At 39.8% G+C, this 18798-nt stretch overlaps 1 protein-coding gene across 3 annotated transcripts in view; it reads left to right on the top strand.

Annotated features, from left to right (window-relative positions):
* Positions 1–18798, top strand: part of slc2a9l2 (solute carrier family 2 member 9, like 2) — a 172563-nt gene that overhangs the window by 81552 nt on the left and 72213 nt on the right. For all 3 annotated transcript variants that reach the window (XM_033626739.2, XM_033626738.2, XM_033626737.2), the window contains exon 9: positions 1510–1620. In XM_033626739.2, coding sequence (XP_033482630.1) covers positions 1510–1620 — 111 coding nt within the window. The remainder of the gene's footprint in view (positions 1–1509; positions 1621–18798) is intronic.

The following is an 18798-nucleotide window of genomic DNA, read 5'->3' as shown; positions in this document are numbered from 1 at the left end:
GAGATGTGTAACCATCTTCCATCTGATGTGTTGCACTGCACTTGCTGGGTGTTATGACTGTTAGTCAATTATGTGATCGACCCTTTCAATCTTTGGCATATAGTAGATGCCAAGAATTCTCCTGCATGAGGAGAAGAGTTGCTGCTTACTGCTGTCGTCCAGTACTTAAAATAATAAAAATAACAACACTGTCGTGAGAAAAACTGACTTTAGATTATGTTAATTCTGTTCCCATAAGGAATGGGACCTCCATGAATGGCAAAAATGTACAAATAGAAACGTTTTTACCATGGCTTTAAAGACACTGTTTTCTTTTTAAAGGTCTAGTGTGCATGATGTAGTGACTTCTAGAGATGACTCAAATCTCTCTCATGTGCCAAGCATGTAGAGGAACTACAGTGGCCGATGCAAAAACACAAATGGGTCTGTCTTGAGCCAGTGTTGTGTTTGTCCATCCTGGGCTACTGTAGAAATAAGGTGAACTCTGGGAGAGGATCAGCTCTGTATGTTGATAAAAGCATTCCAAGGTAATGGAAACACAATGATTCTTAGTTTCAGGTGATTATACACTAATAAAAACATTAGTTACAATTTCTGCCGATATGTATTCACCTATATCCTTCACCCTGGATGTTTAAATTCATGTTGAGTAGACAAGTGAGCTCATGTTCTACAGAAAGTATTGCAGCTTCAAATTTGTGTCCATTAAAGGTCTAGTGTGTGGGATTTAGGGGATATATGGTCAAAAAAGTTATGTAACATTTAAAGCTATGTTTTCATTAGTTTCCAGTCACCTGAAACTAAGAATCATTGTGATCGTCACATTAGAATGAACAGTTTATATATACATATAGAGCGGGTCCTCTTTGAGTCGGCCATGTTGTTTTTGTCATACAGAGTAGACATAGTTAGTTTTGATTTGCAACCTCACTGCTAGATACCACTAAATCCTGCACACTGGACCTTTGAGTGCATCTATTAAGACTCTACTAGCAGGAGGGATGCAACCAGAACTGGTCACTTTTAAAACTATAACCTCTGTATTTAAGGTGGGCTAACACACTTGTTCTTGGAGTGATAGTAGGCTGTATGAAATGCATGCAAATGGATTTTTAGCTTTTCATCAAATTCATATTCAGGATGCATTTCAAAGAATAATATTTGTGCTCAATCTTTCATGATCAAATTTTCACATTTGATAGGTTGATGGGCTTTTCAGTAATATAAGACAAAGCTGGAAATAACAACACTCATCTGAATTATCATAGATATGAACATGACTTCATTTGCATACATTTTTACTGCAAGAAGACAGGAATTTAATTTAGATCACTGTGGAGGTCTTTATTTTGATTTGCTATCAGCATCAGACCTGTCAAATGACTTCAGAAAATATTATAGTCTGAGAGTGACTTGGTGATGGTACGGAGGCTCATTGTGTGGCGTGGGTTGCTGATTTTGAAGTTGACAACTGAGAATTTTTTATTTTATATATATTATTTTTGATAGATCTGGTACTACACCAATGGGATCCTTCGGGAAGCAGGCTTTGCCGAGAACATTCTACCCTACATCACACTGAGCACTGGGGCCATAGAGACTTTGGCTGCTGTCATCTCGGTGAGTATCGCTACCTTAAATCCCCCACACAAGTCTGATTAAGGCTTGATTTAAAATCACAAGGTTTATTTTTGTATACAATGGGCACTAGTGGTTGCAAAGCTTGTGTTAGGTTCAGGTTTTGTTTGGACCCCAAAGCAGATATTGATGCAGGTAAGTAACAAAAAAAAGGTTTATTAATAACACGAAAAAACAAAAGAGCAGGCAGTGGAGGCAGGGAGCTGGCTGGCTTGTAGAATATTCACCGAAGGATGGATTGAAAAAACTCAGGCACACGGTGAGGCACAAAGGACGACCTGAGCACAACAGGAAAAAACCACAGGTAAGTTCAAAAGAACTCTAGCAACACTAGAAAAACCGGCAGCAAAAATATGGCTATGCAACAAGTTGATCACAAGATACAAAATGTAAGAGCACAGAGCTCTACCGAACATGACGGAATTATCTGGGAGCATAGTGGAGTGAAGACCAGGCTTTTGTAGACAGGAAGATGAGGTGAGTGAAGACAGGTGTGCCTCATCTGCTGCTGCAGGAGAAGCCAGCCACACCCCCTGACACACACATGCACTGCAGAACAGAAAAGAGGGGAGGGAGAGAGAGCAAACACAAAAACATACCACAGGAACCAAAATCATCACAGCTTGATTTTAAAGGGTGTAAGAAAACTCTTTAAATATATATATATATGTGTATCCTGCATGAAAAAATTTAAGCAGTTGAAACAACCAAAGAGCTGACAGAATACTTGCCAAGCATCAGGGAGAAGAAAACAGTGAAATAATTTTCTTTAAAAATATTGGGAAATCTCAGTTCTGATGCAATATGCAGATATTATCTGTTTATAATTGATCCAAATCCCTCGTTTTGCACGACCTTCCTGCAGGTATTGTGTTTAGTATTTGGGTTAATTGTGCAGTTTATCGATTGCTCTGTAATGTTATTACTATACAGTGAATATAATATGAAATATCCATAAACAACACATTCTCACTCTCACCTTGTCACATATTGACATTTGTTCATGGACTTTACCCTGGGTACGTTGATTTTTGACGTTCTGGGAGGCCGTGTCAACTTAAGCCTGTTACATGCATTGTCTTCTTATAAAATAGACTTCTGTTTTCACAGGAAATTTGCCATGTACATCCAGTCACTTTCAAAATAATGCACTGCTTTTTCCAACAACAAAAGCATGTGGTTGGGTTTAGGCAACAAAAACACATGGCTGAGTTTAGGCACCAAAAACATGTGGTAAGGTTTAGGAGAGAAGAACAGGGTTTGGCATTATAATCTTGTGGGATGCAAACACCTCTCTCCCAGGTGGAAGTTGGTGTTTGTTGGACCTATCCACCACCCGTCCCGCCTGCGCTACACTGACTTTTGCCGTCTTAACTTTCATTCTTGTTCTCTCTCATTTCCCCCCAGAAGCTGCCAGGCACCTTAAAACTGTAACAGCAACCGAACGCGTATCATGCCGACATTAAAGGACGGCTTTCCTTTGTCAGTGTCTGACACTGCAAGTCACTGCCCAAGCCCAGGGAACATGAATTAATGATAGAGGGGGGGTTCTTTAGGGAACGAGTTAGGAACCACTGCTTTATGATAATATAATACTGTTGTATGTTGATTATTTTTAATATGTTCCCACTTAAATTTCATTTTGAGTGGGATTAAAAAAGTCTTAAATCTAAATTCCCTTAAACTGTAGGAACCCTGTATTTGTCTTAACACACCATTAATAAAAAGCAGCACAAAGCACCTTTAAAGGTATACTATGCAGGGTTGTCGCTTACTGTCTCTACACATGCTCGCCAGCAAAAGTAAAAGTAAAAATCAGCCCTAGATTCACTCTCACTTGGTGTTTCGCCTCTTTATATTTCAATTTTTTCGGCTGTGTTTCTTGGATGTCTGCTGCTTACAGTCTGGCACCTGGTCACTACCTTTTCATAAAGCCCTGACCTCACCTGAGCGTTGTGGGGGTACACGCCCATAAACATCCTGAACACAGAAAATAAGAAGAAAATAGGGAAATACAGGCAGTGCCACTGAAAGATCACTCCTGCACTGGTGATTTGTTTTATTTCTGTTTTTATTTTCTATTATTCTCTAAAATATTTCCCAAATGGGACACATGAAAAGCAAAGATTTGCAGAAAAGGCTGTGGCAGTAAGTATCTTTACTATGTAATTATCATATAGAGGATATAAAACTGTGAATAGGCAGGTTTCACTCTGAGTGTGGTGGTTGTGGTGTACAGACATTATCTCCTGAGGTAAATACTCTACAGAGGAGGACTGTTTTGCTGTTGTAAGGAATCTGAGACCACAGTTATCTCTTCTTCAGATTTCAGTGCATTAGCAGAATATCTCTTGCTAAGTGATGGGGCAGAGGACACTTTGCAGCAAATAGCCCATCAAGTATTTAGTTATTAATTAGGTGGGAGTATATCTGTTGGTGATGTAAAAATTCTGAACTTTGCTGACTGGTCACACACAAACTTCATAATTGCCACAACTTGTGAACAGCGTTCATTTAGACTGCAATATTAGGCTGAAGTTAGGAATGCCTTTTGTTGTCATCAATGTTTAATTTACATTATTTTTATTTTTTTTTAAGTGAGCAAAGTGAAGGGATGGTTGTTGGGCACTTTTTCACCACAGTAAGGAAAAAATCCATACTATTAGTTTCTCACTATGAGCGACCCCTTTAACATCACAGTCATCTGGCCTGTTGTTAATAAAGATATTGATTACAGCAGCTAAAGTCACCTGCTGATGAATTCAATACGGTTATGTAGGCTAATAAAACACAAAACAACTAGATTTTAACCACTGATTTACCTTTTTAGCATCTTCATTCCCCAAGTCACAGTCACACAGTGGTGTACTGGTAGTTGATGAGGTGAGTGTACTACAATTAGATGGGTAGGTTACAGAGGAAGAAGTGGGTATACTCTTTTCTACCGGCTTTTAGCTGATATATCTTCCACTACACGACCGCACTTACGTAACATTAAATTACAAACAACGCAGTAGCTATGTGTTTTTTTCTCATCATGTTCCAAAATACATCCCAACTAAATCTGTCTCTGTCAAATTTCTACTTGATCTAAGTTGCTTCTTCTGTGCTTTTGAGATGTACCAACAGAAATGAACTAAAGTGATGATCACTTTCCACCAACTAAGATCTAGGGCTCTTCAGTTCCTGGGACTTTTTGGTTAAAAAGGGCTCATTACTTAGGGTCCGAGCAGCTAAGCTGCCAGGACACTATTGTAATCCATAGGTATTCTTCTTCTTCTTCTTTCGTCTTCTGAGGAAATCATACTTCCCATGGGTGAAAACTCACCAAACTTTGCACAAAGGTCCAGTCTCATGCCAGATATCCTCAGGTGTAAACTCAAGCCAATAGTCCTGATGGTGGCGCTACAGCAAGCGTCTAAAGTTCAAAACTTTGAAAATTCATAACAAATCAACCATACGTGCTACAACTTAACAACTTTCATCAAACTGTAGCCCCAATACTGAAGAAACTTTTGTACATTTAAACCTATTGAAAATTATGAAGTTCATCACTATGTTTTTTTCAAAAACTGTAAAACTTTTTAAACCTATCTCCTCCCACAATTTTTGCTCAATTGACACCAAACTTGCTACAGAGCATCTTCAGACTGTCCTACAAAAACTACGTGTCTCAGATTTTTGATTTATCAAAAATTGAGCCTACAGTGCATCAAAATGTTTGACTGTAAACATATACATGCAAATTCTTGCTAAATAAATCTTCAGTGTTCATGAAAAAAATGACAAAATTCTAGCATCATGGTAGATGATGTGTGGCAAATTTCAGAATTTTATCTCAAAAACTGAATTTTTGACAGCATTTTGAATTTTGCTCTAATGTGAACAATTGGAGTCAATGTAAAAATGGCAATTTTAAACATCAGTTTTTCACTTATGGAGCAAATCAATCATTGTTACAAACAAATTACCAACATCTCCATGCTGTCTAGATGCAATATGTGTATTTTCAGATTTTTGTCTTAATAACTGAATTTTTTACAGTGCTTTCAAATCTGCCTTTCCATGCTCATCACGATGTATTAACTGTGCTTCAAGAGGTACTTTTCAAGTAAGAACACAGTACAAAACGCAGTGTGGATTGCACACTACCATCTCTCTGCATTTAATGAATGAGTTAATGCCTTTTTTCAGCTTCTATCTAATTCTGCCATTTCTCTTAGCACAAGCACATTAAAGCTTTTTATTTACAGCAGTGAGAGGATCTCACTGAGTGACTTAGCTGCCAGGTGACTGACTTCAAACACCACTGTGTAGCCTACAGATATCAGTTCTCTCTCCAACCCTGCAGCATCTCCCGTTAAGCCACAGCCAAGTCACCCCCAACCACCTTTACTGAGCACAGCACTACTTATATTGCTGATAATAATGAGCCACCATCTGTTTGACTGGCATACAGGAGGAAGTCACAAATGATTAAATTAAATTTGCATGTCCATCAGTTGTACAACAATGTGTTAATTACTTAACAGACTGACTTTTGCTCATTTTTGTTCATGGTGGTACAAGCAAACAAGATGTTAAAACCATTCACTGCTTTAATTTGTAACAGTATCTCAGCCACTGATGACAGAATTTCCTTTGGGAAAAAGCAGAGTACTGAAAATCTTTCTTTCTGAGAGCAGCCTCAAGAGTTTTACAGACCAGTGTTAATATTTAATTGCCATTGAACGGACACCATTTGTATGGGCCTTCTGTTCGCAATCACTTTGACATCCGGTGAGAAAGATTAATTTGATTTGTGGTTTCAGGAGCTTCTAATATTTATAATATTCAAAGTCTAACCCTGGCTTTAAAAATGTGACCTTTTTCCATTTAGCGTGGCACACATTTATAAGGTGAGATTTAATCCCCACATTCTTTGATATACGCTTCTTTAATCACCACTGTGCGCATTTAGCTGCAGCTCTGACCTTATTCCATTAGTGACGCCTTCACAGCACACAAAGCTGCCAACTCACAAAATATAATTTCTGACATATCAAGAGGGGAAAGCAACGTTCACAATAGGTCACCTGCAAAATCTAAGAAGAGATTAGCTGTCTTTTTGCATTCTGTACATGATATTAATGAGTTCTGGGAATACCTGGGTGTCGAGTACACCGAGACAGAACCATTTCTCCTAGTATTACTCCCTAGGGAAATTAAGATCGGCTCTAAGATATCAGACGAGACAGAAGAAGAGGGCTGTTGCTTAAGCGTTGTTGCATGAAAATAAGATTGTGACACATTAGTATGTTATATATTTTGGAAGTAAGGAAGCTGTACACAGTAGTCCAGTCAACTTTACTTTAAAGAGAATGAAAGTGATACCAAATTATTTCTTTACATAACTATTCTTGTGCATCGTGTCATTCATGACCTGGCATGTACTTACTCACATTTAGTGCTTGTGTGGCACATTCAGCCTCCCCTCCATGCTGGTCGTGAGATCACTTTGATTGGTTGTAGCAATATGTGACTTACAGTTACAGCTGGTGACTTATATGGAATTAACTTTTTGTCATATTTGCTGAAACTGTCACTATACTCTGGAAGAAGTACGAGACAAAAAAAAATCACGTCCCTCCTCCTCTTCTTGCTGCCTCTAATGATGTTTGCAAGAAACGACTGTGGCACACTGAAAACAACCAATCAGAGCCGAGGAGTCTGTAACATAGCTGTCAATCATGCCAATCACAGCTCGTGAACTGCATTCAAACAGTCAAACTAGGCAGTGTTGATCAAATATGAAACAAGATTCTGTAACTGTGCTGCCTATTTCTCACCTCAAATGTTTTCAGAAACATATTTTAGTGTACTGTTTAGCTGTGATGAGAAAGTTTAGCTCTGGCTGGTGGGTGGTGCTTTGTATTGGTTCGACTGTATCCAAAATGGCAGCCAGGTCAAAAACCTTCTCAGTTTACAGTTAAACAGTACACTAAAATACATTTCTAAAAACTTTTATGGTGAAAAATAGGCCATGCAGTAACAGAATATTGATTTATATTTGATAAGCGCTGCCAAGTTTGACAGTTTGACCACAGTTTACAAGCACTTACTGGCATGATTGACAGCTGTGTTGAAGACTCCTCAGCTCTGATTGGTTGTTTTCGTTCACAAGCAGTAAAGCCATTGGAAGACCTACGAGGCAATAGAGTTGGCAGGGGAATGTGTTTTTTTAGTACTGTGTGATTATAGTGACAGTTATTGACAAATATATCATTATAAGTTATTATAAATATATCAAAAGTTATGTTTTTTTTTATAAACGTTTCCAACTAAAGCTTTAATATGGAATTGAATGTGCCTATGTGGTGCCAGAGGTGAAGCAGTAACTGTATCACAAGTGAATTTTTTTTTTTAACATTTACACTTTCCTTGAATGTCAAAAAAGATAAAAGTGCACATCTTTTGTTCAACATGTGTGAATGATGCCATTGAATGCACTGCAGTCACTTTTCATATCATCTGCCGTGATTTGTAGTGTTGTGTGATTTTGTTGTTTTGTTAAATGTTGTTTTGTATTTTTGTGTATTCAACATGTCAGATCTGAGATGCGAAATGAAATCGAAATCAAATCTAATCAATTCAGGTTTGTCACTGCACACCATGATAACAGAAAACATTAAACAGAATATCTGACTGGCATAAACAGGCAGTAATGCAGATAAGATGTCCTTCACAGGCCTTTGCAATAATCGGTTTATGTGATAATTGATCAAAATGCATGCTTTAATTCAATAATCACCTACCAGGAGTGTAACATCATTAAACTGTCCTCAGACCAGGAAAGCCAAATGTGTTATCTCCTCCCGAGCTAATTTAACACCCTCTGTCTTCAGCAGCTTATTAAGGAAATCCCACAGTTGCTTTTGGCAGTTTTGCACCTCCAACACAAGGACATCAGTTCCTTGTTGCGGGTATCTTTATCATCAGAGGACTGTGGCATGGAGGGCACAGATTTTTAAAGAAAGGAAACTGGTCGTAATGAAAATTATAAATGTGTTTGACTGTATGTGTAAGCCCTGTGGCTCACTGCGACCCATTACTATCGCTCTACCTGTAACAATGCATGCTGGGAAAAGCCACAGCAGCGGTGTAATCAGTGTAGAAGATATACAGGGCGGCTGGATGACTCATTCTGGCCTTTTTTTTTTTTTTGAATAACTGTATTTTTCAGCGATGTGAACACCTGTGCACAGAGAACGGTCACTGATACAGCTTGTAATTTACAAGACAATTGTTGCTGACTGTGGAGGCCACAGGAAACTGCCTTTAAGGAGCAGTAATCTCTGAATGTCGAGGTGGCCCAGGGGCTTATAAGCACATATCATGTGACCTTATTTAGACCCAAGCCGGACACTTTTTTAGTGTCAGTATTTTCCCCTCTCTCACTCCATTTTACCGTCAAATCTCAAGTTAATAGAGCCATAAAAATAGTGCAAAAATAGGGTTTTCCCTGGGTCAAAATGAGGCAGAGGTGGTACCAGCCTAATCATTTGTACACACATGCGTGTGTACTGTGCCTTCAACTGGCTCAGGGAAGCAGTTTTTACAGGCAACGTCTTCTAATCATTATGTGATTGGAAAAACAAAACAAAACAATTACTAACAAATTTTGACCAAATTGTCACACAGTTAGACAGTTGTGTCTGTAATGTGAATTCCTGGATACTGAATGCTCTCATGTATCGTAATGAATTAATATGTGTAATATGTTTGGACTTCTGTACTGATGAAGTGGAAAAAAAACCCTACTCCCTTACAATTCACCAGTGTAAACATTGCAGTCTCAGTACAACATGGCGTTCAGACACACACATAGGGACGCATGGAGTAGCATTCACAAACGCCAAGTCTGACTGACGTGTGTAAAATTACCATTGAACATTTGCTGTGGCTGTCTGAAACAGATGGCTCATTTCTTCCTTTTTGGCAGTTTTTGGCTGTGCCTTTCCTGGTGCGCTGCAAGGAAACTATAAAAGAAGGAAAGGACATGACATCCGTGACAGCGTTTGAATTTTGCACTGGAGCCAGAGATTGGTGTCAGTGGGGCGGGCACAGTAAATCACACTATAACCCATCATATCTTGGTTGTTTCACCTCTGACTGAAAAATCCTTCCACCAAATTAAAAAAACAACAACATTATTTGACGTTGACTTACTTGTTTAATCTAAATGCAATAAGCAATAATCCTTGTGAAGGTGTAAAAGAAATGATGTTACGGCCTCTCTATCTTAATTGTTGTAATGACTTAAAGGTGTGCTGGCTAATAAACATTAATGTCAGATGCATAAAGTGAGTATATTCAGTGAGGCAAATGCAAGGCACTGTAGCACATGGTCAGGTCCTAGTTATGCAGATATTTACCTAACTGACAGAAGGAGGCAGCCACCTCATAATTCTCTATACAGGAAAATGCTCATCAGCTGTCTTTTATTAGCCTCTTACAAATGACACGCTTGTCAACAGAGTTTTTCATAACGAGACCTTCTTATACTGTGTAACAGAATTTCTGTCTCTCATATCTGCTGGACCCTCACATCTTTGTAAAAATGCTGCCAGTAATCCCCTGAAAGACTCAGGACAAGAGTCGGGGCTTTTGCCACAGTCAGGCCGAGGCTTCTGAATAATCTGCCTCCTTATTTGAGATTGGCTTGAGCTCTGAGGTGCACACACACACACATGCAGCACAAAGCAAGTATATGCCCTGCTGTGTTTGCTGTACCTTTGTGTTATGTTAGCCTGAAGTACAACCTTTTGCTAACACTTACTCTGTGAGTTTTTGTCTATGACAGTTTGGGCAAACTGATTTTAAAATTTACTACCAACTCTAGGGGCCGGATGTATAAACAACAGGAACACACAAAAATCATGGTGACACGACACAATCCTGAATGGTGGAGCGGTCACAAGTATTGATATGCAAACAGGTGTTCCAGAACATGTCTACATTCATTTATGGCTACCTGTGGGGGTGAAAATAAGGCTGACTGATGTGCACCCAGAGATTTATAAAACAGTACCAGGCATATGTGCAGCTTTATAAATCTGACAACAAGTGCATCTGGCCCAAGTTGTTTCTCTTATTTTTCCTCCAGGCCTTCTCCTCTTGTGCTCTCATCTCATCTCATGCATTAATAAGGTGACGTCACAAAGCTCGAGATAACAATGAATATTTTCTTGGTGGTAAGATGTGCACAAGTTCAGGCTGCCTGGAGTGAAATTTTGTCCTTTCATGTCCCTTTGCATCTGTTCATATCTTTCCATTGGCCTTGTGTGCATTGATGCTGCCTTTGAATTCTGCATCTCATTAAATCTACATGTGTCATAAAGCAACAACCACAGACTTGTTTATTCTGCTTTAATGAAGCTTTGTTTAACTCTTTTATTGCATTTTGTTCTTTTTTGTTGCTCAGTATATTCTGATCCAAACACTGTAACATCTTTATGAAACATAATATGAAAAAAACAGTCAGGATGCATGATTATTTGATGCAAAATGCTGTCCACTGACCTCTTGCCCTCCTTTCTAGTGCCCTACTGGGCCATCGCCCTTTCACTGCCGCACACTTGTCACTATGTGGCTGGCTAAAACACAAGAACTGTGGAGTGTGTGCCACCCTACATTAAATCACACACACATCCGGCTGTGTCGTCATAATCTGTAGCCCTTTGGCAAGTTTAAGTCGAAAACACAAACAAATTGGCACGAAATACAAAACTGGCCTTACTGTAGCAAGAAAATGAAAGAACAGTAGTCACACTGACTAAACTTAATAAATACTGATGGATTTTATAGCCTGACTAATTCTGCCTGTGGAAGATGTTTCCATGCTATACAAATACGATTATCTGCAAATGACTTTCTTTGCAGGCAGTAACACAAACCCTAACATCGTCTGCTATGCTGCAACTGTAGACATAAGCTGGAATAACAGAAAGCAGAGCAGTTTACATAGATCTATAACACAATCTGAGAGACATTTTCTCCTTTAATATCTTTGTCCTACAATGTAATTTGTCTGTTGATTGTCACTAGTGTGAAAACAATCAAAGGGTCATTGTCAGTGTGTGTTAATGCGGCAGAGTCACCAGTCTGACCTCTTTAGACTCTGCCCAGAGGTGGGATATTGGGTTGCATTTATGGTCATTTAGAGTGGTCATTTATTCTGATTTCATAAGCAGTTCATAGTGTTATGTGCAGAAAATGGACAGACACTGGAAACACATCATCAAATTATAAAATAAACTCATCAATAGTAATCCCTCTCCATCATCACTTATGGCTCACTAGAAGTGTTGCAGTGTATTTTTTCTTTAGAGACTCTGCCCTCTGCCTGTATTTTCTTAATTTCGTCTTACTATCTGTGTCGGTGATGTATCTGGGCACAGTGCACGGGTGAAGTCAGGACTTTATAAAAAGGAAGGGACCAGGTGGCAGACTGTGAAGCACTTTCGGTAAAGTACCATTGGAACCAAAAGTAACCCTTCAGACATGATATCTTGACCCTAGGTTCGTTTAGTGTTTCCACCACAAACAGTACCCTTAAATGTGGGCGGAGTCATTGTCACTCACTGCTCCATCCAGCACTCACTGTATGTCCTCATCATCGGTAAGTGGAAGTCTGCACCTCGTTTATGCCCACAGAACAGGCGGCAAAAAAACGCTTGAAGATCCACTCATTACTAAAAGAGTATGTCATCCAAGAGAGACAATAAAAAAAATGGGGATGATCAAAGATGTTGTTGAAATTGAAGGTATGCTGATGGATTCACATCGTCAACTCATGCATTGGTTAACTAAACTATGTAAAACTTGGTGGTGTGGTGGTTAGCACTGTCATCTCACTGCAAGAGGGTTCATGGTTCGATCCCGGGTGTGGGAGCCCTTCTGTGCGGAGTTTGCATGTTCTCCTAGCCTGAGTGTCAGACTGAAGCTCCCAGAACCTTCAGTCTGACACTGCCTCCATTGAAGGCGATTTACAAGGGGGAGGGAATTTGATTTTTTCCCTAACCAATCAGTAGAGATCAACGACTCACCCAGAATCTGACGTCATTAGTATCCATGCCTCAGGGGTGCCGAAAACAAGTGAGCATTGCCCGTTTAAAATGTCTCCGTCGTCGTGCACGCCCAGCTGCATCGCTGTTAAATCCAGTTTAGCAGCTTCCTTAATTTGGTCCTCCATTAACGCGAGTAGTGGCGAAATACCTCGATAGCATCGTTAATGTGGTCTGTAGGATCTGTAGCGGTCGCCATTGTTGCTATACTCACCAGTTACCCACCGGCGTACAGCTTGACATCAGCGTGGCGCTGATTGGCTAATCGCTAGATCCCCGGCGTTCATTGGTCCATCCATTGTTTGGAGGAGATAAATCACAAATTCATTGAAGTATGCCAGACCAGAGATGCAAGCCTACTCAGTTGAGAGGGGGCGAGGTCTATGGTCTGGAACCAGGCTAATGTTCTCCCCGTGTCGGCATGGGTTTTCTCCAGGTACTCCAGCTTCCACAGTCCAAAGACATGCAGGTTAATTGGTGACTAAATTGTCTGTAGATAGTCTGATGACCTGTCCAGGGTGTACCCTGCCTCTCGCCCAATGTCAGCTGGGATAGGCGCCAGCCCCCCTGCGACCCTCAAGAGGATAAGCAGTTAGAAAATGGACGAATGTAAAACTTTCCATGGTATTATATTACATTAAGCCTCAAAACCAGCCTGAGCAGAGTGACCGTCCGCTATTGACAAATCAATCGACTGCAGTGTTCACACCTCTACCTTTTAGTACAAGATCTGAGTGCTAGGTACCCCAATAGAAGGGGTACCAAAAATGGGGACGATATGGTTCCATCTGCACCATCCCCAACTTTATACAGTGGAAACGGGAAAAATGCGTAAACAGGGTGTGAATCTGGGGTTGGCTTCAACAGTTGCTCATGATATTGTTTGCAAACAGTACAACAATTCCTGCATCGTGTACCCCAGATGAAAAATCTTTGTCTCAATATAACATCCTCTATTGCTTAGGAGACAGAAATGAGAGAAAAATCTGTTTCTCATTTGTGGAGCATTTCCGTTTCATTAAAGTCACATTTATTTCTCCTGAAATTCCCCTGGAGAAATAAGGCAGCCAAAGGGGAGACATTGAAATGGGAGCAATCGACAGATCTGAGATTTAAGTCAGACATAAAGGGGAAGAGTGGGTGACCTCGCTCTCGATAAGATTAAATCTCTTCTATGACTCAGTGTTTCTCACCTGGAGCAGTCATGGAACTATACAGCAAAAGTCTCAAATGTTTCTCACTTGGAAAGTGGACAGCACTTGTATAGCACTTTTCTAGTCTTACAACTACACGCCACATTCACATGTTCACACTCATCTTTAACATGACTGGAGGAGCTGGGAGTCGGGCCACCAGTCTTCCAATAAGTTGATGACCCGCTTTCCCTCCTGAGTAACCGCTGCCCCTGGAGCAATAATGTTGCTATATAAACTTCATAACAACATTTTTATTATTGATTTGTAAACATATCTCAACATCCACACAGCGTCAGGCCAAACAACATTTTTTAAATGTAAAAACTATAATCTATGTGGGAAAAAAAACAACAAAAATAAATAAAGTGAGAATAATCTTAATAAATAAAACATAATAAATAACATTATGAGCATAGCAAGCCCTTTTTGTTCCAGTCAGTTTGGGATGCTTACTGTGGTGATGCACTTTAACAGATAACCTCTGGAAGGCAGCAGCTACTTGTATCCAACACACCTGCTGCGTTCAGATTGCTTCTACAGCAACGTAATGCTTGTGATAGGAAAAAACAAACAAACAAACAAACAAACAAAAAAACTAGCACTGACTACAACTCATAACAGCAAAATAAAGCCCTGGCTCCTATTGACTTCTCTGTAGAAATACTAAGTGAATAAATTTTTTTTACAGGAGTTATTCTGCTATCATTACCTTTTTGGGACCCTCCTATATATGCACTGATGGTCCTTTGATGCCCACCACATGGGGCTTGATTGATGCTCAAACGATCCAATCCAATCCCCACTGCTTTTTCAGCTCCACTCTTAGCCAACCATTTTTATTATATGGCCACTTCTGACTTCAAATGAGCAACATGGCAGAGGTCAAATTCAAAACTTGAGCCATTAAAAAAAAGCACTCCACAAACCAATGTATGGCGTCACAGTCACTGCATCCATTTCATATATACGGTCTATAATTTGTTCACAAAAAACAGCTCAGTCAAACACTGGTGTGGTTTCTTCTTCTTTGTCTGGATCATTTGGGTAGCTGAGATTTACCCCAAATAACCACACCGTGACCACTTGATGAGCACAACTGATGAGCCCTGAAGGCTCTGACTGGCATCGTGGTTGCTCCGCTCAGATAAACTGTCAGTGCAGAACGAGCTCACATTAAGCATATTGATATATGTATATTTTTTTCGGATAGATTGAAAATTGCTGCAGGTGCTTGACAGCACAACACTGTCTTGTGTTGCCTTTTCACGTACTATTTTTTGCTGAATGCTTATCTAAATTCCATCACAGTTAAATCTTGGTCCTCAAATACATGTTTACCATACCAGGGTTGGAGTTTTGTGACCACAGTATGGCAAGAAATGGCAGCTACATTGGACGGGGATAACCCTCTGAATATGCAAATCCTCATGCGATGAAGCAAGCAAACAAATGTTAACCTACTGTGCAAGGTGTGAAAGAAAAGTTGCCGTTGTGATTGGAGGATCAGTAAAAGAGGGTGAGGCTTGAGATAGGTCTATCATCAGTCAGATCTAAAACACATGAAGATGTGATGGGAACTATTTAACACTCTCTGGAGACCTTTTTTATAGATCAGACAGAGTCCAATGTGAGACGTATTTTAAAGTCTGGAAAGGGATTTAAGTGAGATTATGTAGAGAGCTCTCTTTGATATCAGTCTGACTGAAGTTTGAGAAGCAAAAAAAGTGTTAAATTGACCATCATTTACGACTTGTTGGAGATCTTTTGTATAGATCGACGTAGATCTGATCAGAGGAGTCTGTTTCCCAGGAGAAAAATCGGCCAACATGAGACATTCTTTTTTATTTTGTTTTGTTTTTGTACCACGTTGATCTCATCTCTGTCCAGGAGGAACAAAAGAGAACTTCAAGAGATCTCATTTCTGATTTTTTTTTTTTTTCCCTCTGGGACCTCTGAATTAAAAGTTTCTGGGGTTTTTCTTGGAAGGTGGTATGACTCACAGTAATATCATTGAAATATGCACATTAGCAGAAGTTTTCATGCTGCAATAGGAGATCAGAACCCATGGAAGCAGTGTATTTGGGCATATTGTCACGAAGCACAGACTGTTTAATGTGCACACTGCCGAGGGACAAGTGTATGATACTCAAAAGTTAATCAACAGTCCTCATGTACGAAGAGGAGTGAACACCTGGATGAAAGAATCAAGGATTCTTGTTAATAATAACACACAGTTCTATAGTCAACAGACACTTCACCTCTGTTCCCTCTCTTTATCTATGTAACAGCCTAATTCACACACATACATACACACACACACACACACACACACACACACACACACACACACACACACAGTGAATTCCAATGCTTCTGGAGTCAATCCAAATCTAAACCAGACAGATTCTTGGACATAACCTGCTGCCAACAAGAAACTGTTCTAAAGAAAACAATGGCTGACGTAAACATTAAAACAGTGTAAAACTCCACCTGGATCACGTTTTCTACACTACACATAAATGGAAAAACACCTCAAGTTATCTTTTCCACCCTTTCTCCACTCAGAAGCCCCTCGCTGTAGGTATATATACCATACAAATACCAGTGACCTTTTTCCACGGCTTTGTGAAATCCCACTGGTTAGGTGAGTTGAGGGCAGTGTCATGAATACATTAATGCTTTGAGGCCACAATGAACGAGGGCCCGCAGCTGTGGCGAGGGCTTTGCTTGGGGGCTCAGTCTGGGCTTGAGTGTGGCAATGAATGAGTATGACCTCCATCTTGTGTCCTTCACTGTGTATCCATGACCCAACTAGAAAGACACCTCTGTGCAGAGCGAGAAGTGGCTGTGGAATTATTGATGAGCCACATGCAGTACTGGGTATGAGTAAATCTCTGCATATACTACATGATACATAATGTATAGAGTATTCTCCACCACCAACTTTCAGTAGAATTCACTGCTGGTTTGAAGGTTAAAAGCAAATAGATGAGATGTGCTCCCTCTTCCTTAAGCAAATCTTTACTTTCAAATCATATCCTGTCATACCCTAGAATGTTACCATATGGCACACACAGTATGATAGAGAAAGCTGAGAAAATGCACATGCGCACAAATAGACTGTAACGTGCTGAATGATCACACATCTTCAGCAGTTCAATATGTTGTACAATACTGAGTGGGCGTTCAGACCGAAAACAGGAACGCTGAAATGATGTATGCCAGCTATCAAAGACCCTCACATTCTGCTTTGACAAGTCCAAATGGCGTTGTATTTCATGTATGCTCTCTAAAGCATGGGCTTCAATGTCAGTCCATTCCATCATGTTTTCTTCCATTTTTTTTTTCGTCAGTGTGAAGGAATTGTGTTGTGTTACAGCCTTTAGCCTTGGTCAGTAAAGGAAATGGATGATTGTTCAGGTAACAGTCAGGTCAGCAGAAGGCCTAAAAGAGGCCTCGAGATCAGGCTACTTGACGTGTTGTTGAGATTGTCTCCCAATTGTGGTGAGTAGGCTACAGCCGCCCAGATAAGGGTGCCTAGCTGGCTCTGTTGTTATAGAGCCCAACGTTAAGGGGAAGGGAGATTGCCCTGTACCCCAGATCAACAGACAAGAGCCCCTTTATAGATATGTGCATTTTGTAAGAAACAGTTGAGGTGATTTATAGAGAGCCAGGTGTTTAAAGTTAGTAACCAGTAGAAACTTCACAAAGCCATAAAAAGCCAGTACAGAATAACCTAATTCTGGAACGTGGAGTAACTCGCAATGTAATACTATTTGGGTTAAATGCAAGAACTGGGCAAGGACACACTCAAAATCTCAGCGGCAAACACAGTGTCACACTCTGTATGTTGAGCTGTGATTATCCTTGATCGAGTCTTCACTGAATAATACTGTGTGTAATCCATCGAAGTCTCCTGACGTCTTCTTCAGCTATTAAATCATCAGCTCTGAAAATTCTTCAACAGTTAGGAGCTGCTGTTTGTGTTTTGTGTTGTCTGTTGTTTACACGGCCAACAGGTTTTCAAAAATGACAGTGCTGCTTGGCTCATGCAATCAACAAATCACCTTACACTTACAACATCTGGACCAATTGCAGTACACTTTCATAGCACATAGTTCCTTTGGTGCTAGGAGAGAACCTACTCTGAAATACAAGCTAAAATAATCCCTCAAAATGGCGTTCTAAGAACTGCAGTTGTTCCGGTGCAGACACTGTCAAAAGGAGAAGTGGAAATCACCATTTTCCTGATGATATAATATTATATCAATAATACGATATTGGCTGATACACAAAGTCTGCCACGACAGGATTTTGGTTTACTTCAATTCAAAGTCCTGTGATCAATACAATATCATATGCATATTTAACAAAACCAGTCACAAAAGAAGCTACCACTTTTTTGCTTTTGACCATAAAATATAAAAACAATACAGAAATTCCTGTAAGTGACTGTTACCGCTTGAGTGCAGTAAAGTTTAAACTGACTCCGCTAACAAACATTAAAAAAGCACATGGAATAAATTAGCCTTCAGAGCTCTCTGTCAGAAAGTTATTTCTGGAAGAAATATTTTCATTTTAACCCAAACCACGATCTTTTTCCTAAAACTCCAGGGTTATCTGGCTGAAAGCCCTGAAGGCAAACTTCTCCCAGCAGCCATAAAACATGAATTAATAACAAGATAATTAAACAAAAGTGTAAAATTCAACTCAGTAATTACTGTCAACGTTCAAGGTTGGCTCAAGCCCTTTTACACTGCTTAAAAGATCCTAACGGCTGGCAGAGTTTTCCTCTGCTCATCGCTTAACAATTTACATGTATTATTTATACTTTTTCTTTTATTCACCATTGGTTTAAG

The sequence above is a fragment of the Epinephelus lanceolatus genome, chromosome 1, assembly GCF_041903045.1.
Source record: "Epinephelus lanceolatus isolate andai-2023 chromosome 1, ASM4190304v1, whole genome shotgun sequence".
Lineage (NCBI taxonomy): Eukaryota > Metazoa > Chordata > Actinopteri > Perciformes > Serranidae > Epinephelus > Epinephelus lanceolatus.
Note: the sequence above shows the minus strand (reverse complement) of the source record. Positions and strands in the feature narration are given on the sequence as shown.